General features: G+C 45.8%; 1 protein-coding gene across 1 annotated transcript in view; it reads right to left on the reverse strand.

Annotated features, from left to right (window-relative positions):
- Positions 1-19,014, reverse strand: part of LOC120939899 (probable acyl-CoA dehydrogenase 6) — a 131,113-nt gene extending 112,099 nt beyond the window's left edge. Inside the window, exons 1-3 of the mRNA XM_040352323.1 lie at positions 18,996-19,014; positions 18,718-18,906; positions 6,268-6,388 (exon numbers count right to left, since the gene is read on the reverse strand). Coding sequence (XP_040208257.1) covers positions 6,268-6,388; positions 18,718-18,876 — 280 coding nt within the window. The 5' untranslated portion in view covers positions 18,877-18,906; positions 18,996-19,014. The remainder of the gene's footprint in view (positions 1-6,267; positions 6,389-18,717; positions 18,907-18,995) is intronic.
- Between the last annotated feature and the right edge of the window lie 7,437 nt (positions 19,015-26,451).

The following is a 26,451-nucleotide window of genomic DNA, read 5'->3' on the forward strand; positions in this document are numbered from 1 at the left end:
GCTGTGATTGGTAGCTGGTTGGGTTCAGCTCATAACCCGGTCCTGTGTAATCCTCTTTTCCTTATAATCCCATACACTCCGAGCCCTGTCAGCATTTTCCCAGATGACAGCAGCTGTGCTCTGGAAAATAACTGGATTTGTGAGGCTAATGGGCTTGGCAATGAGGTGACATCAGTCAAATAATGCTCATCACACCATTTCTTGTATGAGCAGCAGCTGTTCTAAAGAAATACGGCTTTTCCAGAAACCGCAGAGAACAGGAGACTCCGGGGGCGACTTATAAGAAGTGAAAGGAAGACAAGAGGGTTTGGTGAACCCGGTGCTAATGGAGAGGCCATCTGTCACTAGCAAGGATTAAAAAAAAAATGTAAAGGGTTGCTATGGGAAGCCGGTGTTGTGTCGAGAAGTGCCCCCCATCGAATAGTGCCATCGCACGTGCAGGACGATCAGCTGGAGTGACGTGAACTAGAGCTGGGCGATTTTTTCCCCTAAAAAAATCTGCAATTTTTTATATTTAAAAATAAAAATTGATTTACGATTCGAATCAAGTTTTTTTTTTTTTTGATGGACACCGCACCAGTCCAGAGGAGCTGCGGGTAGGAATTTTTAGGCGAGGCCGCGGCTTCGGCCTAGTCCACGGCGGCCGGCCTCGCGGACTAGGCCGAAGCCGGTCCTGGAAAAAAAAAAAAAAAAAAATCTAAAAAAAAAAAAAAGATTTTGTCAAAATCTGAATAGATTTGACCTACCAACTCGATGTTTTGCACAGCCCTGATGCCGCGTACACGCGGTCGTTTTTCGGCATGAAAAAAAAATTTGTTTTTAAAAACGTCATTTAAAATGATGGTGTGTGGGCTTCACATCGTTTTTCGGCTTCTGAAAAACGAAAAAAAAAAAACAAATTCGAACATGCTGCATTTTTTAACGTCGTTTTTTAAAATGTCGTTTTTCGTGTTGTAAAAAATGATGGTGTGTGGACAAAATCAACGTTTTAAACCCGCGCATGCCCAGAAGCGAGTTATGTGACGGGAGCGCTCGTTCTGGTAAAACTACCATTCATAATGGAGTAAGCACATTCATCACGCTGTAACAGACAAAAAAGCGTAAATCGTCTTTTTCTAACAAGGAATCAGCAAAAAGCAGCCCAAAGGCAAATAGAACTTCCCCTTTATAGTGCCGTCGTACGTGTTGTACGTCACCGCGCTTTGTTCATCATTTTTCAAAAACGATAGTGTGTGGGCAACGTCGTTTTTAATGATGAAGTTGGAAAAACTTCGTTTTTTGGACATGCTGAAAAACGTTTTTTTTAATGCCGAAAAACGACCGTGTGTACGCGGCATGACATGAACACAAGCACACATCGTAAGAGGTAGCTCTCGATGGGAGATACCATTTCACGGGCACAATTGAAACCTATACAAAGAGCGGGGGGAGACCGTAGTTCTTACATTCTGCCTCGCTGTTGCGGGGAGGCTTTACAGTGTGCTGATGGACAGCTTTTTGTGCGTTTCTATAGGTTTAAATTGTGCCTTTGAAATGGTATCGCCCATCGAGAGATACCTCCTACGAGGTGCGCATGCGCCATGGCACGTCAGCACAGCTGCTTGGCAAATCAGCAGTTGTGCCATGACGTATGGCGCATGCGCAGTTCGTTCCAGGCACTATTCGATGGGGGGCACTTCGACAGAACACCGGCAATCTTTTTTTCATCCGGTCTACAAATTAAAATTGGAAATAGAAGGCTCAAACTTGAGCCGATTCCTGCTGAATCTGCCGAAATCCAGGCCCTGAATGGCCCCTGCAAGCACCACCCGCCTCAGCAAGAGTCAATTCAAAAATCAGCTGAGTCAGGTATAAATCTAATCTGGCCAAACAGTGACTGTCCTAGCCAATGCTATTTAACCACTTCAGTCCCCCTTCATGACCAGGCCAATTTTTGCAATACAGCACTGCATAATTTAACTGACAATTGCTCAGTCGTGCGACGCTGTACCCAAATAAAATTGACACAATTTTTTTCCCACAAATAGAGCTTTCTTTTGGTGGCATTTGATCACCTCTGCGTTTTTTATTTTTTGCATAATAAAACAAAAAAAGACCAACAATTAACCACTTAAGGACCGCCTCCTGCAGATATAGTCGGCAGTATGGCACGGCTGGGCACAAGCACGTACAGGTACGTCGCCTTTAAGTGCCCAGCCGTGGGTCAGTGCGCATGCCCGCGACCCGGTCCGAAGCTTCGCGGCCACGGGACCCGATCGCCTCTGGAGTCCCGCGATCGGTCCCCGGAGCTGAAGAACGAGGAGAGGTGTGTGTAAACACAGTTTCCCCGTTCTTCACTGTGGCGCTGTCATTTATCGTGTGTTCCCTGTTATAGGGAAACACGATCAATGACGTCACACGTCCAACCCCACCCCCCCTACAGATAGAAACACAGATGAGGTCACACTTAACCCCTTCAGCGACCCCTAGTGGTTAACTCCCAAACTGCAATTGTCAATTTCACAGTAAACAATGCATTTTTAATGCATTTTGAGTGAGTGAGTGAAAAACGTATATAGCGCTACACATGCGAACTGAATCGCCTCTGGGCGCTTGTTTGACCACTTCTCCCTTGAGCTCAGAAGAGGTGGGTTTTGATCTTTCTCCTAAAGGCCAAGTGAAAATGACAATGGTCCCAAAAATGTGTCAAAATTGTCCGAAGTGTCCGCCATAATGTCGCAGTCACGAAAAAAATCGCTGATCGCCGCCATTAGTAGTAAAAAAAAAAAAAATTATAATAATGCAATAAAACTATCCCCTATTTTGCAAACGCTATACATTTTGCGAAAATGGTGGTAAAAAACAAGGCCCTCTATGAACCACCCCCACTGCGCTCGACTGGAGATAAACAAAAGAATCAAAATATATAAATGAAATACATACATTTTGCGCAAACCAATCGATTAACGCTTATTGCGATTTTTTTTATATATTTTTGGGGGATATTTATTATAGCAAAAAGTAAAAAATATTGAATTTTTTTCAAAATTGTCGCTCTATTTTTGTTTATAGCGCAAAAAATAAAAACCGCAGAGGTGATCAAATATCACCAAAAGAAAGCTCTATTTGTGGGGAAAAAAGGACGCCAATTTTGTTTGGGAGCCACGTCGCACGACCGCGCAATTGTCAGTTAAAGCGACGCAGTGCCGAATCGCAAAAACTGGCCGGGTCCTTTACCTGCCTAAAAGGTCCGGGTCTTAAGTGGTTAAAAAAAAAAAAAAATTCCCTCTAAAACATATCAAATAAAAAATGTAAAAAAATCCAATTCTTCATCAATTTAGCCTCAGCAACTATCTCCTTGCCCTCACCCCCCCCCTTCTTTTCCACTTTAACTTCGATGATGGTACATTGCTATAATTTATTATTAATTCCTACATGAGGCCATACTCCCATTTGTTCACAATTTAGGCCAATAGGTATTCTGCTACACATTTTTGGTAAAAAAAAAAAAAATCGTAAAAAGCATATATTGATTGGTTAAGTTATCACGTCTTTAAATTATGGGATAGATTTCTGGACTTTTTTTTTTTTTTTTTTACCAGTAATGCCAGTGATCAGCGAGTGATTTTCCATTCACAGTCTTGATTTACATGGTCTATATCAGGGGTCTTCAAACTATGGCCCTCCAGTTGTTCAGGAACTTCAATTCCCATCATGCCTAGTCATGTCTGTGAATGTCAGAGTTTTACAATGCCTCATGGGATGTGTAGTTCCGCAACAGCTGGAGGGCCGTAGTTTGAGGATCCCTGGTCTATATAATTGATTGCACAGACTGCACTTTAGTATATAATCTGTTATTGATAATTTGTTTGAATTTATCACATTTATTGTGTTATTGCATGAATTGCACTTTATTTGTTTAGCACTACACTTTATTTATACATTACAATTGTGCCTGGTTTCTAGGTTATAGTGCACAGTTGGTGTTTGTTTTCAGTTCCTATCGCGATATACTTTTTATATTTAATCAGAAATAAAACCCTTCGTTTTTGGATCTTTGATGAAATAAGGCGTACAATTACCCCCTGTTGTAGGAAGGCTCTGCCATAACCACCTCACCATAATCTGTTTGGTTGTATTTTCCCATTGGTCCCCAAGCCCTATTCCATAGAATCCATGGTTTCCATACACGGCACTGATGATGGCTAACAAGCCTGAAATAGCGGACACCTGCTCCCTCAAATCCAGATTTACTGGAAATTTCTCAGCTCTCTGGCAACATATTGGGGTGAAGGAAAAGCATGGGGAAGGTAAGTAAGTAAGGGTTGCGTTTTGCAATACGAGAAGTATTTTTTTTTTAAATCCTTACTCGGTTTGCAAGCGTTGTCTTGCTAGATGAGCAGGATTCAAGCCTCTGGGGTGTGCAGTACCGCATTTAGCCAGATGTGCGGGGGCACCAGTGAGGCTCAGAGACACTCGGAAACACTCAATTCCCCAGTGTTTCCGAGCGTCTGAGTAGACTCCCTGCTTCTGTGATTGTTTCCAAGTGTCTCTAGCACCCCCCCACCTCTGTCCACATGCGGTACTGCATACACTAGCAGTGACACCGGAGCAAATAATATGAGTTTCCATTGATTCCTATGGAGAAACTCGCTTTTATATATATAAGTGCTCTGGATTACAAGCATTCTACTATACTGGCTTATAGTAAAGTGAACAGATCACTGTTGATGATGGCCAACAAGCCTGAAAAAGCTGACACCTGCTCCCTCAAATCCAGATTTACTGGAAATTTCTCAGCACTCTAGCAGCATATTGGGGTGAAGGAAAAACATGGGGATGTAAGTACAGTGAAGCCTCGTACACACAACGGGTTTTCTCGGCAAGAAAGCTGCTGGGAGAGCTTTTTGCCGTGAAAACCGTGCGTGTGTATGCTTTCTCGTCGAGAAAACTGCCGGGAATCCAGACGAGAAAAATAGAGAACCTGCTTTCTATTTTCTCGTTGGGATTCTCGGCAGAGTGTTTCCTGCCGAGAAAACCATTCGTCAGTATGCTTACCTTACCTGTACCTGACAAATTTGCTTGGAATCTAGGAGCCAGCTAAAAAAGTTAGGAGCCAGAAAACGCACCCCGTCCCGCCGAGCTCGCACGCAGACCTCCTCTGCAACTCAAAACATGCAACCTGTAGAATTTTTTAAACGTCGCCTATGGAGATTTTAAAGGGTAAAAGTTTGTCGCCATTCCACGAGCGGACGCAATTTTGAAGCGTGACATGTTGGGTATCAATTTACTCGGCGTAAACATTATCTTTCATAATATAAAAAAAAATTGGGCTAACTTTACTGTTGTCTTATTTTTTTATATAAAAAAGTGTATTTTTTCCCCAAAAAAGTGCGCTTGTAAGACCGCTGCGTAAATACGGTGTGACAGAAAGTATTGCAACGACCATCATTTTATTCTCTAGGATGTTAGAATAAAAAATATATAATGTTTGGGGGCTCTAATTAGAGGGAAGGCGATGGCAGTAAAAAAACAGTGAAAAATCACATTAGAACTGCTGGTTCACTTGTCATGCCAATGGCCACCACAAGATGGCACCAGATCACAGAAGGAAGCTTAGTCCTGCAGAAGACCGTGGCCTGAATTACCAGCCAGTGCGGCGGGGGAGATGGGGGCGCACGAAGACACAAAATGAGGTATCCTGTGTCTCCGTGCGCCCCCACCTCCCCCACTGCGTGATCGAGTCGGGCCGCGCCGGCCGGTAATTGAGGCTGCGGCTTTGCGGCCTTCTGCAGGCCTAAGCTTCCCGGGCACCAGGTCGCTATTTCTTGTCGCAATTGCGACCAAGCGCCCGGATTTTGTCAAACCCTGGTGTAGGGTGTAGCAAAATTGCGGCGACAGAATCGAATGTGGAGAGCGCCAGCTCGTCGTAGTCGATGACGTCACCGCGTTCTTGCCATTCAAAAGAACGGTGGTTCTTTTGAATGGCCATCTGTATGCACGGCAAGCTTGCCAGGAATCCCGTCAGGAAAACCCGGTCGTGTGTACAGGGCTTAAAACCTCAGATTACGAGTAACGCGGTTACGTGCGTTTGATATGGGAAAACTCGCTTTTGATATACGTGTGCTTTGGATTACAAGCATTCTTCTGGAACAGATTATGTTTGTAATCCAAGGTACTACCGTACTGGCTTTAAGTAAAGTAAACATATCACTCCTAGTATAGCCTAATATGAGCAAAGTACAGGTTCTCTGTAAGTACAGAAGCCTTAGGGCGAGTTGTACCTACCGGTCGGCTTGCTGACCCCCAACATTCCAGCACGTCCGAGGATTTTGAAGACATGATGAGCTGGAAACTGTTCTTCTTTCTCCCACTGGTCCACATATGGGTTGATTTCAGTGTCTATTATCTGCAGGTAAGAACATTTAAAACAAAAAGAGTAAATCATTTTGAGCAGAGTACTGTGATCCTTGTGACAATAATAAATACCTGGGAGACACTTATTCATTACTGTAGCATGTTTGCCCTTACCATGAAAAAGTATACAGTATATGACGATTGGTCTAGTTTAAAGCGGATGACCTCTGAAAAAAAAAATATTAAAAGCCAGCAGCTACAAATGCTGCAGCTGCTGACTTTGAATATCGGCACACTTACCTGTCCTGGAGTCCAGCGCCGTCCGCAGCAGAGGACGAGCGATCGCTCGTCACTCTACAACCCCCCCCCCCCCGCCCGCGCCATCCTCGGTGAGGGAACCAGGAAGTGAAGCGCTCCGGCTTCACTGCCCGTTTCCTACGGCGCATGCGCGAGTCGCGCTGTGCCTGCTGACTGGCTCCCGCTGTGCTCTGGGAGCCCGGCGGTCATCACGCCCGCTGGGCACTAGCATCGTCTCCGGCGGCGAGCCACCTAGTGGTCAAAAGTAAAACTGCGGCGGCTGGTCGGGAAGCGGTTAAAGTAGTTGTAAACCTCTGAAATAAAAAATGAACAAAGCATATCCCTCCATAATATGTACTTGCCTCAATCCAAAGCACCTAGTGTGATATCTGCCTGCTCTCTCATTCCTCTACTATCTGTATGAGTCACTTCTGACAGTCTAGAGCAGGAACATGCAATTAGCGGACCTCCAGCTGTTGCAGAACTACAAGTCCCACGAGGCATAGCAAGACACCGACAGCCACAAGCATGACACGCAGAGGCAGAGGCAAGATGGGACTTGTAGTTTTGCAACAGCTGGAGGTCCGCTAATTGCATATCCCTGGTCTAGGGCAGGGATCTCCAAAATACAGCCCTCCAGCTGTTGTGGAACTACACATACCATGAGGCATTGTAAAACTCTGACATTCACAGACATGACTGGGCATGATGGGAATTGTAGTTCCTGAACAACTGGAGGGCCGTAGTTGGGAGACCCCTGGTCTAGAGCAATGGTTCTCAACTCCTGTCCTCAGGACCCACTAACAGGCCAGATTGTAAGTATTTACCTTGGGGAGATGCAGACTAAAATACTGCAATCACTGAGCAGCAAATGATATCACCTGTAATAAATTTCAGTTATCTTGTAAACCTGGCCTGTTAGTGGGTCCTGAAGACAGAAGTTGAGAACCACTGGAATATTGCCCTGCAGCACACAGCAGGTGATTGACAGTTTCAGCTGTGCAGGTTTCCCTATGAGACTGTGAATAGTGGGGTGTGTCCATTCCCTCAACTTAGGAGACTACACCTAGCAATTTGCTCTATGCCAGTGATGGCGAACCTTGGCACCCCAGATGTTTTGGAACATTTCCCATGATGCTCATGCACTCTGCAGTGGAGTTGGGCATCATGGGAAATGTAGTTCCAGAACATTTGGGGTGCCAAGGTTCGCCATCACTGCTCTATGCTGTGCAGTGTGCGTCATCAGATCTCTGCCCCTGCCTTCTGGAGCTGAGAATTGCTGTGTAAATTCTGGACTCTAAACAGAGAGGACTGCAGATAAACAGGTACAATGTAGGTAGGATGATTTGTTTCATCTCTGTGTATCACCTGAGGCCAGTCACTTCGCTGGGTATAGGTCTGTGGATCTGTCCTTTCCAACAATATAAGATTTCTCTCGGGAGCAATGAAAGCTTTGGGACCTCCGTTGTCTCTTTCACTCCACATTCCCGGCTCTATGTCTCCATTGTTATCTCTTCTCTGGCAGATCCTATGAGACAGGAAATTCCTGCAGGATCACAGGCACAACTCCTATAGCAGCACCATGAGTCACCATGAGTGTTATCCACTGTTTGCTTAGCCATTCACCTCCCCATATCACCAAGAACATCCTAACAGATCGACAGATCGGGAGCTACCAATAGTAAACAGCTCTATCTTTTTATGTTTAACCCCTTCCATACCGGGCACTTATACACCTTCCCGCCCAGACCAAGTTTCAGCTTTCAGCGCTGTTGCACTTTGAATGACAATTGCGCGGTCATGCTACACTGTACCCAAACTAAATTTTTATCATTTTGTTCCCACAAAGAGAGATTTATTTTGGTGGTATTTGATCACCTCTGGGATTTTTATTTTCTGCTAAAAAAAAATAAAAAAATTACCAAAAATTTAGAGAAAAAAAAAAGTTTTTTTTGTTTCAGTTACAAAACATTGTAAACAAGTAGGTTTTCTCCTTCACTGATGGGCACTAAGGCGGCACTGATGGGCACCGATGAGGTGGCACTGATGAGGTGGCATTGATGGGCACTGATGATGGACACTAATATGCGGAAAGGATAGGCAGCATGGATGGGCACTGATAGGCGGCACGGATGGGCACTGATAGGCGACACGGATGGGCGGCATGGATAGGCGGAATGGATGGGCACTGATAGGCGGCATGGATGGGCACTGATAGGTGGAACTAATATACTGTAATGTGTTGTACTAATGGATGCCAATCAGTGCCAAACAATGCCTGCCAATTTCTGATGGTCATCCCTGGTGGTACCTGTGGTGGGCATCCCTGGTGGTCTAGTGGCATCCCTGGGGGTCCAGTGTGGGCATCCTCGGGGGGGCAGCGCTGCTAATTCGATCAGCACAAACCCCCTTGTCGATCGGCTCTCTGACAGACGCAAGTGAGGAAAAGCCGATTACCGGCTTTTCCTGTTTACATCGTGATCAGCCGTGATTGGACACAGCTGATCACGTGGTAAAGAGTCTCTACCTAGAACGGTGTTGCGGGGTGTCAGACTGACACCCTGCATTTGTTAGCCGAAAGTTGGACAACAATTGTCAGAAGGAACCTACTAACGGTCAGATTTTAGGACAACAGTCTGTCAACAGACAATCCCCTGCCAACAATCGGATCGTGTGTACGAGGCTTAAGATTGGTTCATCCAGTAGATCAGAATATTATTTTCTTGTTTCTATTAAATTGTTCTGCTCTTTACTAGTCACTAGCCCTGTCCTACCTTCTTTAGAGGCACAAAGTGAATAAAATGCATGAAGACAGAGCCTTTTTCCTATGAAATCACAGTAAATATTGGCTGTGTTCTTATCTCTTCCAGCATCTTTAATAAGCTGAGAGCTCGGAGGAAAGACTTGACACTCGGAATGATGTAATTAAATTGACATTTTCAAGTTTTCTACCTTTGGCATTTCCTAGAAGTTCTGTACACCTCCTGCCTCATGTTATTAATGGTCTGTAGAAGAAGCCTTTTAAGCTTTATCTTCTAAAAGTCTACTTGTCACTCCAGGTTAAAACATTAAGGAAAAACCGTAAGGATAATTTTATCGTAGAATTCTTACTCAATAATTCTAGCCGTGGAATACATACACAGTCAGTCAGGTTGAAAAAAGACACAAGTCCATTCCAATAAAAATTAATATTACAGTTTGGGTTGATGCTGAAATGACGAATCACTGATGGGTAGATGGTTCCCCACTACCATGTGTTTGAGGAAAAACCTTAGGCCCGGATTCACGTAGATCCACGCATTTTTACGGCGGCGTGTCGTATTTACGCTACGCCGCCGTAAGTCAGAGAAGCAAGTGCTGTATTCACAAAGCACCTGCCTCCTAAGTTACTGCGGCGTGGCGTAAATGGGGCCGGCGTAAGCGCGCCTAATTCAAATGAGGATGAGGGGGCGTGTTTTATGTAAATCATTGGTGACCCGACGTGATTGACGTTTTTTACGAACGGCGCATGCGCCGTCCGTGTACATATCCCAGTGTGCATTGCTCCAAAGTACGCCACAAGGACGTATTGGTTTCGACGTGAACGTAAATTACGTCCAGCCCCATTCACGGACTTACGCAAACGACGTAAAATGTTCAAATTTCGAAGCGGGAACGACGGCCATACTTAACATTGGCTACGCCACCTAGGGGGCAGCTTTGTCTTTACGCGGCTTATCTCTTACGGAAACGGCGTATCTTTACTGCGACGGGCAAGCGTACGTTCGTGAATCGGCGTATCTAGTCATTTACATATTCTACGACGAAATCAATGGAAGCGCCACCTAGCGGCCAGTGGAAAAAGTGCACATCAAGATACGACAGCGCAGGTCGTCATATCGTAGCTAGGTTTAAGTGTATCTCAGTTTGAGCATACACTTAAACTTACGACGGGCTTAGATTCCGAGTTACGTCGGCGTCTCCTGATACGCTGGCGTAACTCTTTGTGAATCCGGCCCCTTAATGTGTAAGCAGGGGCATAACAACGGAGGGGGGGGGGGGGTGATCCGCCCCAGGTGCCACACATTGAAGGGGTGTCAGAGATAGTTAGTGGCGTTGCTGTGGGTGTGCGCTTCGTTCCTGGGTCGGGTGATACCATCCGAGGGCAGTGAGAGTCCTGGCTGCTCCATTTTGGTATTTTTGTCATGTCATGCATCCTATCTGTGATAGGGAAAGCATAGGGATGGCTGCTGACAGACAACACAGGGAAAGATTAGTGTGACAAAAAATAAATGGAAAAAATAAATTGCGCTCAGAGGTTTCTATAGCAGCTGACACATCAATTGACACAAATTGATGTAAGAACGCAATGACGTCACAAGCACAGGCTCCTCCTGGTGGAAGCAAAGCCTCTGCTCATGACGCCATTGCGTTCTTACATCCAAGAAGCAATCCCTCCATTTCCCTGGGACAGTTGTTATACACAAGCGCTTTGATACTTTTGAATTTGTGACTTTGAGCTGTGACCGACCACAAGTTTACATGTGTGACCCCTCTGGAGAGCTATATGTGATATGCTAATAAACAGATCGTTCCCAGTGGAGAGGTGACCCACCTTACCGACTTGTGTGTCCCATCCATACAAGCACGATTGACTCTTTATCCATGGTATGAGAGGTCATTCACATTCACTTTATTTCACTTTAAGCACCGTGCACTTTTTCTGTGTGAACGATTAGTGTGGGGCTTGTAGGCACTGCCACGTCTGTTAAAGTAGGTGTAAACCCTTAAGCCGCGTACACACGATCAGAAATTCCAACAAGAAAACCGTGGATTTTTTCAGACGGAATGTTGGCTCAGACTAGTGTTACATACACACGGTCACACAAAATTCCGACCGTCAAGAACGTGGCGACGTACAACACTACGACGAGCCGAGAACAATGAAGTTCAATGCTTTTGAGCATGCATCGACTTGATATACGGTAATAAAGATGGGAAACCGCATGAAAGCAGACAGAGAAGGTCGGTACCGACATAAAAACTTGAAAGTCAAGATGGCAACATAGGGGCAGATTCTCAAAAGAGATACGCCGGCGTATATCGCCTGATACGCCGTCATATCTCTGAGTCCGCCCGTTGTATCTATGCGCCTGATTCATAGAATCAGTTACGCATAGATAACCATTAGATCCGACAGGCGTAAGGCTCTTACGCTGTCGGATCTTAATTGCAATTTTTTTTTCGCCGCTAGGTGTCGCCGACGTCGTTTCCCGATCGAGTATGCAAATTAGCAAAATACGCGAACGTACGCCCGACCGACGCAGTGAAGTTACGACGTTTACGTAAGATTTGCGACGCGTAAAGTTGCCCCTGATATATGAGGTGCAGCCAATGTTAAGTATGGCCGTCGTTCCCGCGTCGAAATTTAAAAATTTACGTTGTTTGCGTAAGTCGTCCGTGAATGGCGCTGGACGCCATTTACGTTAACGTCAAAACCAATGACGGCCTTGCGACGTCATTTAGCGCAATTTTAGGGACGGCGCATGCGCAGTACGATCGGCGCGGGAACGCGCCTAATTTAAATGATCCACGTCCCCTACCCAAATCATTTGAATTAGGCGGGCTTGCGCCGGAGGATTTACGCTATGCCGCCGCAACTTTACAGGCAAGTGTTTGTGAATCAAGCACTTGCCCGTAAAACTTGCGGCGGCGTAACGTAAATGAGATACGTTACGCCGCCGCAGAGATGCGGCGATCTACCAGAATCTGGCCCATAGAGTTCATCATAATAGGTATACAACGTTTTCTCCCTCTGATATATTCCCAGGATGATGGTATTCACAAGGTGTAGTTATATGGCTGGACCATACAGAGTGGTAATTAACACACGACACCCAGGATTGTGTTTCCAACACCAGGAGGAGAGGATGGGTATTCTTACCCTAGACTGTTGGCACACACGCCAGTGGCGGTGGGTCAGACAAGCATGCACGGCAATCAGGAACCTAATCACAAACCCAAACTCCTATGGCTGGAACTGGTATATGCATACACCTGCACTGATCGAGCAAAGGATGGTCCAGGAAAGCAGACTTTAACCACGATGTTCCCGATACCTGTAGTGCTCCTCCCGTCAGGAGAAAGTGTGGATCATATGAAGAAAAAAAGAAGGCCTCATTAGCTGTATACAGCAGGTTTCTGTGGAAAACAGACACAGAAGACACAGAAACCTGCTGTATACAGCCAATGAGGCCTTCTTTTTTAATGTCACTCCCATGCATGTGCTTGGGAGACACATTCGCGGCACAGTGCTCTGAAGAGCGCATGCACCGGTGACGTCACAAGTTGCAGAATAAGTGAATATTTACTAACCACTTTTTGAGATTTGTTGTTTACAATTTAGAATCCTCAAAACATTGTATATTTTTTTTCCAGACACACTAGAGAATAAAATGCCGGTCGTTGCAATACTTTATGTCACACCGTATTTGCACAGCAGTCTTACAAGCGCAATTTTTTGGGAAAAAAAATACACTTTTTGAATAAAAAAATAAGACAACAGTAAAGTTAGCCCAATTTTTTTTTACATTGTGAAAGATAATGTTACGCTGAGTAGATTGATACTCAACATGTCACGCTTCAAAATTTCACCAGCTTGTGGAATGGCGACTAACTTTGGCACTGAAAAATCTCCATTGGCGGTGTTTAAAAATGTCTACAGGTTACCAGTTTTGAGTTACAGAGGAGGTCTAGGGCTAGAATTATTGCTCTCATGCTAACGATCGCGGCGATACCTCACATGTGTGGTTTAAACACCGTTTTCATATGCGGGCGCTACTCACGTATGCGTTCGCTTCTGCGCACGAGCACGGCAGGACAGGGCACTTTAAAACATTTTTTTCTTTATTTATTTTACTTTTTATTTTATACTGTCCTTTAAAAAAAAAAAATTGTATCCCTTTTATTTCTATTCCAAGGAATGTAAATGTAAACATCCCTTGTAATAGAAAAAAAAGCATGACAGGTCCTCTTAAATATGAGATCTGGGGTCAAAAAGACTTCACATCTCATATTTACACTAAAATGCAAAAAAATAAATAAAAAAAGTCCCCCCCTTTAAAGCGGAGGTCCGGTGGTAGAAAGAAATAAATAACAGTCAGCAGCTACAAACACTGTAGCTGCCGACTTATAATAAGCACATTTACCTGTCCAGGTTGCCCGCAATGTCAGCCGCCCGAGGACCGGGTCCCGGCTCCGCCATTATCACTAAGGGAAACAGGCAGTGAAGCCTCGCGGCTTCACTACCCTTTCCTACTGCGCATGTGCAAGTCGCGCTGCCCTTTGTGATTGGGCGGCTGTCTCATGGGACACACACAAGGTCCCAGAAGACACCGTTCCCCATTTCCCAGGAGGCAGCGCGAGGAGGAGAAGAGAGAAGACCACCGCGGACAAGGAAGAGGCAGATTAGGACGATCTGCCTAGCAACAGCCATTTCTGATAAGTATAAAAAATAAGTACCGTATTTGCCGGCATATAAGACGTCTGGGCGTATAAGACGACCCCCTATTTTTCCAGGAAAAAATTGGGTTTTGGGATATACACGGCGTATAAGACGACCCCCTTCCTACTAGACTGTCTGGAAGCTGAGGGGGTAGCCAGAACAACCACTGACAGGAACAACCGCTGACAGAAAGAGGCTTTTTTCAGATCTCACTGTGCCATTACATTACATGCCTCCACTGTGCCATTACATTACATTACATGCCTCACTGTGCCATTACATTACATGCCTCACTGTGCCATTACATTACATGCCTCACTGTGCCATTACATTACATTACATGCCTCACTGTGCCATTACATTACATTACATGCCTCACTGTGCCATTACATTACATGCCTCACTGTGCCATTATACATGCCTCACTGTGCCATGTCCGACCTTTCTGTGCCATTGCCTGCCTCGACGATCCCCCTACCTTCTCCTGTTTGCACAGTTTGTCAGGCTGCGGGCGTCCATTATTCAAAAGCCGCGCCTCCTCCTCAGGCTGTTCCGTGATAGGCGGAACACTAATTTTCCCAGCAGAGCCTCTGTTCAGTGTTCCGCCTATCACGGATGTCCTCCCGGCCGAGGCCGAGGATGAGAAAGCATCCATGATAGGCGGAAAACACTGAAACAGAGGCTCTACTGGGAAAATTAGTGTTCCGCCTATCACGGAACAGCCTGAGGAGGAGGCGCTGCTTTTGAAAAATGGATGCGCGCAGCTTGAACAGACAGGTACCGGCATATAGGACGACCCCCGAGTTTTGAGGCTTTTTTTTTTTACATACAAAAGGTCATCTTTTACACCGGGAAATACGGTACTTCTTTTTTTTCAGGGTGGACCTCCTCTTTAAGACTATTGGGCGTAAGTGACGTTTGACGTTGCTTTTGTTATCCAATGGTATGGAGCGAGATGGGAGGGCACCTCTCCCGCCGCTGATAAAAAGTGATCTTGCGGCGAATCCGCCGCAGAGACCACTTTTATCTGAAAGCAGAACGCTCGCCAATTAAGAGGATACTTGGGTTATGGCAGCTATCTGCTGCCATAACAACGGTATTCCACGTCAAATACCGACGTATAACGACAGTGGCTGGTCTGTAAGTGGCTAAACAGCGCATGCTTAGGAGATATTCCTTGTACCTACAGGTAAGCTTTATTATAAGCTTACCCATAGGTACAAGTCACCAAGTTACTATTGCTTTAAACTCAGTGCACCAGCACAGGATTTCCTCCTGCCTGTTCATAATTACCAATATACACATCTTGTGCCTACAAGGAAGGAGGGAGAGTTATACAGTCAGTGATGGGGGCGATTTCCTCTGTAGGGGCTCAGGATGTGACAATGAAAGTGCTTTCAATGGAACAAATGTCCTGACAGTTCCAGAGACGAAAATTACAGCTGTCCCTTTCTATATATGAATCCATTTGTATATAACACAACGCCAGCCCCAGTGCAGTTATCAGAACACAGAAAAGCTAAACGTACCCACCCAGACACAGGAGAGCAGTTGGCCTTTCTTGCAATATTTGACCATCTGATGGCTGTCACTGCCATAAATATGAATGCTCGGCCGAACCGGCATATCGCTGGGAAAAAATTGAGACTGGCCAAGGTTTTTATTTCACTTAAAGTGAACTTTAGTCAGAAAATTAGGTCCTGCTAGATCAATTCAGGCCGGCCCCTTTTGCAGGTATAGCTACTGTATGTAAAACATTAACCACTTAAGGACCCAGCCTCTTTCTCTGATTTTTTTTTTTGCTAGAAAATTACTTAGAACCACCAAACATTATATATTTTTTTTTCCAGACACACTAGAGAATAAAATGGCGGTCGTTGCAATACTTTATGTCACACTGTATTTGCGCAGCGGTCTTACAAGCGCAATTTTTTGGGAAAAAAATTAAGACAACAATAAAGTTAGCCCAATTTTCTTTTTTTTACATTGTGAAACATGATGTTACACCGAGTAAATTGATACCCAACATGTCACGCTTCAAAGTTGCGCTCGCTTATGGAATGGCAACAAACCTTTACCCTTAAAGGAACACTAAAGGCAAACATGATATACTTACCTCCACTGTGCAGCTCGTGTTGCACAGAGTGTCCCCTAACCCTGTCTTCTGGGGTCCCTCGGCGGCTGTCTCGGCTCCTCCTCGCAAAAGCTTTCCACCTTCATGCGAGCGAGCTCGCATGGTGGAAAGCTTTTGCGAGCGTGCTCCCGTGATACAGCGGCGGGCATAACCGCCGACTGTATCACTCGGCCCCGCCCTGGCGCGTCATCCGCTGTGATTGACAGCAGCGCCAGCCAATGGCTGCGCTGCTATCAATCCGTCCAGCCTAGCCAATCAACGGCCAGGCTAGGAACCGAAGAGGATCACGTGGACGCGCGCGGGACTTTCGGGGGTCAGGTAAGTAAAACGCGGGTTTGGGGGGGGGGGGGGGGTGCTACCGTCGGATGTTTTTTCACCTTAATGCATAGGATGCATTAAGGTGAAAAAACATTTACCTTTACAACCCCTTAAAATCTCCATAGGCGATGTTTAAAAAATTCTACAGGTTGCATGTTTTGAGTTACAGAGGAGGTCTGGGGCTAGAATGATTGCTCTCGCTATAACAATCGCGGCGATACCTCACGTGTGGTTTGAACACCGTTTTCATACGCGGACGCTACTCACGTATGTGTTTGCTTCTGCGCACAAGCGCAGTGGGACAGGGCACTTTAAAACTTTTTTTTTATTATTTATTTTACTTTTTATTTTTACACTGTTCTTTAACCACTTGCCTACTGTGCACATACACCCCCTTCCTGCCCAGACGAGATTTTAGCTTCCGGCACTGCGTCGCTTTAACTGACAATTGCGCGGTCGTGCGACGTGGCTCCCAATCAAAATTGACGTCCTTTTTTTCCCCACAAATAGAGCTTTCTTTTGGTGGTATTTGATGGTCTGTGCGGTTTTTATTTTTTGGGCTATAAACAAAAAAAAGAGCGTAAATTTTTTTCTCAGTTTAGGCCGATACGTATTTTTCTACATATTTTTTGGTAAAAAAAAAAAAATAACCTAGTTTGCGCAAAAGTTATATTGTCTACAAAATAGGGGACATAATGTTTTTTTTTTTACTAGGAATGGCGGCGATCTGCGTTTTTTTTTCGGCACTGCGACATTATAGCGGACACATCGGACACTTTTGACACATTTTTGGGACCATTCACATTTATGCAATGAACAGTGCTATAATAATGCATTGATTACTGTATAAATGTGACTGGCAGGGAAGGGGTTAAAAATCAGACGGATGGCGATACGGCCCCATCCGTCCATGGCGGATTGGATCGGGTTGAGATAAGATGAAAAATATGATGAAAACGGACATGCTGTCCGTTTTCATCAGATCTCTCCATAGGAGACAGCGGCGCTGCACAAGCCACTCCCCTGCTCAGTGAGCAGGGGGGGACTTGTCATCCGCCGGCTGGGATCTCCCGCTGAGCCGGCGGACTCCATAGCGATAGAGTCCGCCTCGTGTGGAAGAGGAATAAAAGTGACACCATTTTTTTTTAAAAGAACAGTGTAAAATATAAAAATAAATAAGAAAAACATTTTTTTAATAAAAAAGCGTTCCGTCCCACCGAGTTTGCGTGAAGAAGCGAACGCATACCTGAGCAGCGCCCGCACAAAAAAATGGTGTTCAAACCACACATGTGAGGTATCGCCGCGATCGGTAAAGTGAGCGCAATAATTCTAGCCCTAGACCTCCTCTGTAACTCAAAACATGCAACCTGTAGAATTTTACAAAACGTCGCCTATGGAGATTTTTAAGGGTAAAAGTTTGACGCCATTCCACGAGCGGGCGCAATTTCAAAGCGTGACATGTTGGGTATCAATTTACTTGGCGTAACGTTATCTTTTACAATATAAAAAAAAAAAAGAATAATTGGGCTAACTTTTCTGTTGTTTTATTTTTTAATTCAAAAAAGTGTATTTTTTCCCAAAAAAAAGTGTGCTTGTAAGACCGCTGAACAAATACGGTGTGACCGCCATTTTATTCTCTAGGGTGCTAGAAAAAAAATGTATAATGTTTGGGGGTTCTAAGTAATTTTCTAGCAACATTTTTTTTTTTTTTTTACTTTTTAAACAACAAATTTCAGAAAGAGGCTCGGTCCTTAAAGCGGTTGTATAGTCCCGAATTTTTTTTGTATTTATTTTTTGTCACCTATAAGGCAAAAGGCATAATGAGCTAGTTTGCACCGCATACTAGCTCATTATGAAATACTTACCTTAGAACGAGGAGTCGGTAACTTACCTGGTCCACGCCTCGGCGTGTCTTCCGGGTATCACGGCTCCAGCACTGTGAGTGGCTATAGCCGCGATGACGTCACTCCTGCGCGCATCTTCTTTCCGGCAAGGTCCGGCGTCTGCCGGGCCTTTAGCCGAGAATCCCCTGTGCGAATGCGCCGCTGCAGTCAGCGGCTCATTGCGAGGGCTCACCGTAAAGGCTCAGCATGGAGGATGGGACTCTGCGCCTGTCTGAATGAGCCCCTAAAGCACAAAGCAGCCGTACCTTTCGCAGAGACTCCCTGATGGCGTGGTGCTCCGGGGTGTACAGGAAGCTGGCGGTCTGGGCAGCGGATTGGCCGGCCGTGGCTGTGAGCGAGAAGAGCCTGTGCAAGGATCCAGGGAGTCGGCCTGTCCGCAGCATGGAAGAGAGCCGGAGAGCCATGTCTGCAAAGATCTGTCCCCAGACTCTGACCTGCAATGATATAACAAGGACACCATGAAAGCATATCACCTTTGTACTACAACATTGGACTGAGATAAAGTTCTATAGTGAGGGAGGACCTTGCACAGATCACAGCGCACACACAGGACTCGTACAGGGACAGTTTATTGTTAGAAAACATTTAGTTATTGTACATACTCACTGTGATAAGGAAAGCACACCACGACCTTCCAGAATACACTACTTCCTGGAAACTGGCCAATCACAGAGCCCGAGCTGGTCACATGGTTGAGGGAGGTGATCACCAGTGTAAACAGAGCTGTGTCGTGGGATTCCCGTTCAGTCAATAATTACTATTGACTCAGTCAGGACTTGTGTGTGAATTTCTCTGACAAATAAAGTTTATGTTCTATGGAAACACACCGAGGAAATAAAAAACTTTAACAACTTTAACAATTCTGAGTCTTTGACGACTTGCTATCTTCTTCCTGAAAAACAAAAACAATTTTGTTGCAATGTTTGTTATAACATTTTGAAAATAGGGAATGTTTCTCTTTCATTGATGAGCACTGATAAGGCGGCACTGATGAGGCTGCACTGATGGGCACTGATAGGCTGAAGCTGCACTCATAGGCACTAAGGCTGCATTCACACCTAGGCGTTTTTACGCCCGACGCCCCACGCTATTGCAGCCTGCAATACGCTGGAGGGGTGATTTAACATTGTCGGCTATGGAGATGGTTCACATCTCCACGCCGAAACGCCGTACGCCTGAAGCTCAAAAAAAGTCCCGGACCCTTTTTTCAGGCGGCTTTCGGCGTTCGGTGTAGCCGACAATGTTAAATCACCCCTCCGGCGTATTGTAGGCTAAAAAATGCCGCGTTTTGTCACGGCAAATCGCGGGACAAAACGCCGCGTTCAGGTGTGAATGCAGCCTAATGCCTAGTACACACAAGAGGATTTATCCGCGGAAATGGTCCGGGGGACCGTTTTTCCGCGGATAAATCCTCTGGCGGATTTTGATCTCATGGTTGTACTAACCATGAGATCAAAATCCCCGCGGAATTCTGTCCGCGGTGACGTGTCGCGCCGTCGCCGCGATGATGACGCGGCGACGTGCGCGATGCTGTCATATAAGGAATTCCACGCATGCGTCGAATCATTATGACGCATGCGGGGGATGGATTCGGACAGATTGATCCGGTGAGTCTGTACAGACCAGCGGATCAATCCGTTGGACTGGATTCCAGCGGATAGATTTCTTAGCATGTCAAGAAATTTTTATCTGCTGGAAATCCATCCCCGGGGACAAAAATCCGCGGAAACAGATCCGCTGGATCGTACACACCAGGGGATCTATCCGCTGGAGCCGGTCCGTGGATCAATTCCAGCGGATCGATCCTCTTGTGTGTATGGAGAGGTGAGACTCATGGTCACTGAGAGGTGGCACTAATGGGTGGCACTGAAGGCAGAGCCAATCCGCCCTATACGCTCGCTGCGCAAGCAAATTACACGAGACCCCGCCTCCCCCTGGTGGGTGTAGGGGCGGCGCCGGTGGAATGGGAGTCCTTGTCCTAGCGATCGTGGAGGGGAAGAGAGAGCGAGCCACCCGGATGTTTAGAGCGCAGCGCACGCAGGGAACACAGCAATAACAGTTTTCATTTCAATTGCCGTGTTCCCTGCCGGTCGTGGTCAGATACCGCCCCTCCTCCTGGTCCCGGGACTTTGATAGACAGATCACCCGTCCAATTCTGGTGACGACGTTGAGCGGCGGGAACACGGCAATTGAAACAGGTAGGCTGAATGGTGGGCACAAGGCTACATTTGGTGGGCACAAGGCTGTATTTGGTGGGCACTGGGCACAAGGCTGCACTGGTGGGCAGAAGGCTGCATCATGGTGGGCACTGGGCACAAGGCTGCATTTGGTGGGCACAAGGCTGCCTTTCGTGGACACTGGGCACAAGGCTGCATGGTGGGCACAAGGCTGCATGGTGTGCACTGGGCACAAGGCTGCATGGTGGGCACAAGGCTGCATGGTAGGCACTGGGCACAAGGCTGCGTTTGGTGGGCACAAGGCTGCATGGTGTGCACTGGGCACAAGGCTAATAGTTTACATAGCTCAAGGCATCACAGGTCAGGTAGAGGGCCCCTTAGCAGAATTTTGCTTAGGGCCCCAGGGAGGTCCGGATCGGCACTGACTGAAGGTCACTGATTTGTGGCACAGAAGAACACTGATAGGTGGCACTGATGGGAACTGATGATCACTGATGGGTGGCACTGATATGCACTGTTAGGTGACACTGATAGGAAGCACTGATCCGTGGCACTGATGATGAGGCACTGATGGGCATTGATTGGCAGCACTGGTGGGCATTGATAGGTGTCAAACTCAATAGCATTATGATTGCCCTCAAAAGGGCCGGTTGTATCTGTGAGATTAGATGTCCAGCGCATCGCCTCCCCTTACATTAGATGTCAAGAGCCACCCCACCATCAGAAGTTGAGTCCCCCACTCTCCCTTACATCACAGTGCACCCCCTTTCCTTATGCTGATGCTGGGAAGAAGCTGGATGCATTGCTTGAAAGCAGAAATTAAAGGTTTGCAGTAGGACAAGAGGAAGACTGGAGCTCTCCTGCAGCTGCAGGAGAAGTGTGAGGGCCACATGAAATGGCCAGGAGGGCCGGATTCGGCCCGCGGGCCTTGTGTTTGACACCTGTGCTGTACAGTGTTCAGCCCCGTCTTCAACAGGCTGTCGGTATTGGAGCTGGAAGCTGCACCTGTCCCTCCTGGGTAAGGTTGCCACCTGTCCAGGATTCACCCGGACAGTACGGTTTCGAATCAGACTGCCTGAAATCCGGACCCATTATTCAAACTGGACTATGGCTTCCCAGCAGGGTTTCTGGCTGCAATTGTCTAAGCTGAGAGTTTCTGTTACATTCACTTTCACACTCCCCAAAGACAACACTAACAATTCCCCTTCCCCCCACACACACAGATGGGAGAGGAGAGAGGTCTCTTTTCCCCTCCATTGTCCCTCATTTTGGTCTGATCTATAGACTGCATATAAAATGCACTTTTTATCTTTCAAAAAGTGTTTCCCAGTGTAACCTTTCATCCAAATTCTAAATTGCTGCATGTGTAAATTTTAAAAGCCAATATAAAGGAATAGCAGTGCTAAAAAAAAGCCCTTAACCCCTTAACGCCCGCCGCACGACTATTTACGTCCGCAAAATGGCACGGACAGGCAGATGGGCATATATATACGTCCCTGCCTTCTAGCGGGTGGGGGGTCCGATCGGGACCCCCTCCACTGCGTGCGGCGGGCGGATTCCCTCGGGGAGCGATCCGGGACGACGGCGCTGCTATTCGTTTATAGCCGCTCCGTCGCGATCGCTCCCCGGAGCTGAAGAACGGGGAGAGCCGTATGTAAACACGGTTTCCCCGTGCTTCACTGTGGCGGCGTATCGATCGAGTGATCCCTTTTATAGGGAGACTCGATCGATGATGTCAGTCCTACAGCCACACCCCCCTACAGTTGTAAACACACACTAGGTGAACCCTAACCCCTACAGCGCCCCCTGTGGTTAACTCCCAAACTGCAATTGTCATTTTCACAGTAAACAATGCATTCTTAATGCATTTTTTGCTGTGAAAATGACAATGGTCCCAAAAATGTGTCAAAATTGTCCGAAGTGTCCGCCATAATGTCGCAGTCATGGAAAAAATTGCTGATCGACGCCATTAGTAGTAAAAAAAATAAATAATAAAAATGCAATAAAACTATCCCCTATTTTGTAAACGCTATAAATTTTGCGCAAACCAATCGATAACCGCTTATTGCGATTTTTTTTTACAAAAAATAGGCAGAAGAATACGTATCGGCCTAAACTGAGGAAAAAATTATATATTTATATATTTTTGGGGGATATTTATTATAGCAAAAACTAAAAAATATTGCATTTTTTTCAAAATTGTCACTCTACTTTTATTTATAACGCACAAAATAAAAACCGCAGAGGTGATCAAATACCACCAAAAGAAAGCTCTATTTGTGGGGAAAAAAGGATGCCAATTTTGTTTGGGAGCCATGTCGCACGACCGCGCAATTGTCAGTTAAAGCGACGCAGTGCCGAAAATCGCAAAAACTGCCCAGGTCCTTTAGCTGCCTAAAGGTCCGGGTCTTAAGTGGTTATAGACCATAAGTTCAAGTAAAGCCAACTCAATTTTTCCGGGTTTCTAGAAAAGTTTAAGTTAGGAACACATACATTAACTTATTTATTTCAAGTACTTATATAGCACTGTCAATTTACGGAGAGCTTTACATATACATTGTACATTAACACCAGTCCCTGCCTTCAAGGAGCTTTCAATCTAAGATCAAAGGAAAACATTTATAAAAAAACACTATTAACGTGATTTTATCTGTGTGTTTTTTTCTATAAGATATGGCTCTGCAGTAGGGATTTGTCCAAATGAAACTTTACAATAAGAAAAGGGTCCTTCTTTCCCATGATTTCAATGTCTGATCCTCTACTAAGTCCTTGAATGCCCTTTCTTTTTGCTTTTTCAAGGCAGTATTGTGATTTGATGACAAGTCCGTGAAATGTTTAGTCCATGGAATTCTATATTTCCAGCAATGTAATAAACATGTTAGACGCTATGTATGTGATTTGTGGCTAGAACACGTTTGTTATAATTTGCATCCCCAGCAGTTCCCTTCTTTGCTACAGATTTCTGGTTTACATTTGCAGTCCACATTTTTTGTCCTGATTATTTATTTATTACAGTTTTTTTTCTAACAGTATAATGATGTCTGGGCATGTTGTGGTTTCCTGAAAACCTTTTATTTCCTGACCCTGGTAAAAAAAAATAAGATCATTATAAAACCATACTTTTTATACCCGTTTAACTCAAAGCAGAGCTCCATCCAAAAGGGGAAGCTCTGTTTGTTTGTTTATTTTTTACTAGTAATGGCAGTGATTTGCAATTTCTATCGGGACTGTGATATTGCGGTGGACAGATTGGACACTTTTGACACTTTTTTGGGACCAGTGACATTTATACAGCAATCAGAGCTAAAAAAATAGCCACTGGTTACTGTATAAATGACACGGGCAGGGAAAGGGTTAACACTAGGGGGCGCTCAAGGGGTTAAGTGTTCCCTGGGTGGTGTTTCTAACTGTGGGGGAAGTGTAGTGACTGGGAATAGAGAGAGATCATTGCTTCTGATCACTAGGAACAGAAGATCAATCTGTCCACTGTGAGAACGGGGATCTGTTTGTTTACATTGACAGATCCTATTCTGGCTCTCTGAGGAGGGATCGCATGTGGCCGGCGGACATCGCGGCCGCCAGCCACGTGCATCAGCTCTGGCGGGGCGCCCACCCCCACCCCCCCCCCCTTATCGCTCTTAAAGTACACCTACGGCGATTCATGCAGCTGTGCAAACCTGCCGCAGAATAATGACAGCGGCTGGTCGGTAAGTGGGTAAATAAAAAGGAAGAAAATGGTCAGTGAGTTTACATCTTACATTTGTTTTGGGGGATCTTTAATCAGAAAGTACCACAAAGATCTTAAATATGCTTCGTAACACACACAGGGCTAGGTTCAGCAAAGAATTACGCCGGCGTATCTATAGACACACCACGTAAATTCAAAGCTGCGCCGGCGTATCTTTTTTCTGTATTCAGAAAGCAAGATACGCCGACATTGGCCTAAGATCCGACTGGCGTAAGTCTCTTACACCGTCGTATCTTAGGGTGCATATTTACGCTGGCCGCTAGGTGGCGCTTCCATCGTTTTCGGCGTAGATTATGCAAATGTCCTAGATACGCCAAATTTACGTACGCCCGGCGCTATTTTTTTACATCGTTTACGTTAGTCTTTTTTGGCGTAAGGTTACTCCTGCTATTAGGAGGCGCACGCAATGTTAAGTATGGCCGTCGTTCCCGCGTCGAAATTTGAATTTTTTACATTGTTTGCGTAAGTCGTTCGCGAATAGGGCTGGACGTAATTTACGTTCACGTCGAAACCAATGACGTCCTTGCGGCGTACTTTGGAGCAATGCACACTGGGAAATTCCACGGACGGCGCATGCGCCGTTCGGGAAAAACGTCAATCACGTCGGGTCACCAAGAATTAACATAAAACACGCCCCCTCATCCACATTTGAATTAGGCGCGCTTACGCCGGACCCATTTACGCTACGCTGCCGTAACTTAGAAGGCAAGTGCTTTGTAAATACAGTACTTGCCTCTCTAACTTACGGCAGCGTAAGCGTATCAGCATTTTCTTTGTTTGCAAATAAACAATGTAGCACACCTGATTGGCTCCTGCTGCTTATCACTCCTGAAATCTACAAAAGTAGTGCAGAAACTACTTTTGCAAATCGGTGCGGCACCGCACTGATTGGGACAGTGCCATTGCCTCCAATAGGCTGTGACTTGTCATGCGATTTGATCTCTCAAAACGCATGACAAATCGCTCCAATGTGAACCTAGACTTAATGATGTATTTATAATTATAGAGCTGAATTTGTGTTTTTTCTATCCACCTGGCAGCTTTTCATTTTCTGATGTGCCCTGGCAGATCAGCAGGTGGATTCTGATTGGTTGTGGTCAGGGGTCAAGTCCTGGGGAAAAAAGTGTGGGAACTCCCACCCAAGATCCACTCCCCCACCAAAAAAAAACCGATACGCTCATATGTATAATTACTAAACCGCATGTTTTTTTAAGCAAGTTCTTTCTAAATCCCGCGATAACTCGCGGCAGACCTCCGCAATGTATCCTGGGAACAATGACAAAAGTTCCCAGGAGACATTGCGGCATCGAGGAAGTGACGGAATACCCGCACACTACCCGATGAATCCATATACAGGAAGCGGCCAGTAACATAAAGGATTACTAAGGTTCGCCTGCCCCTGACAGTGACTCGAGCTGGGCATCGCCGCTTAGTGAAGGATTGGCACGGGCGGCTTGGCTGCTCTAGTCCTGCAAAGGGAACTGAGTTCCTGCTGTGAAAAAAGTGCAGGAACTCCGTTCCCACGCGTTCCCGCAGGACTAGAGCCCTGCTTGTGGTAGACGTCGTTACTATTTGAACTGTGTTTTGAATGTCGGCTGTGGGAGTGACATTGATTCTTCACCTCCAGGAAACCGCAGAGGTCGCAGTTTATGGCGAGTGAGGTCATCAGGAAGCACAGAATGGGGTGTGAGCGCTTTGCACTGCCCTCCAGATGTGGCTTCAGAAAGACAACGGAGGATAAGGGTTAGGATCCACACTTCCTTATCATGATGGATTTTCCATTTCCTTATTCACTCCGCACGTGTCTACAGATATCTCATATGAGAAATTACAGAAAGATGTGACAGCTCCAGTTTGCTGTTAAAAAAAGTCTCTGGGCCGGATTCAGATAGGAGATACGACGGCGTATCTCCTGATACACCGTCGTGTCTCTGCGTTCCGTCGGTCGTATCTATGCGACTGATTCATAGAATCAGGTCAGCATAGATATGCCTAAGATCCGACAGGTGTAAGTGACTTACACTGTCGGATCTTAGGCTGCAATTCCAGGCCGG

The sequence above is a fragment of the Rana temporaria genome, chromosome 5 (assembly GCF_905171775.1).
Source record: "Rana temporaria chromosome 5, aRanTem1.1, whole genome shotgun sequence".
In the NCBI taxonomy this organism is placed as follows: domain Eukaryota; kingdom Metazoa; phylum Chordata; class Amphibia; order Anura; family Ranidae; genus Rana; species Rana temporaria.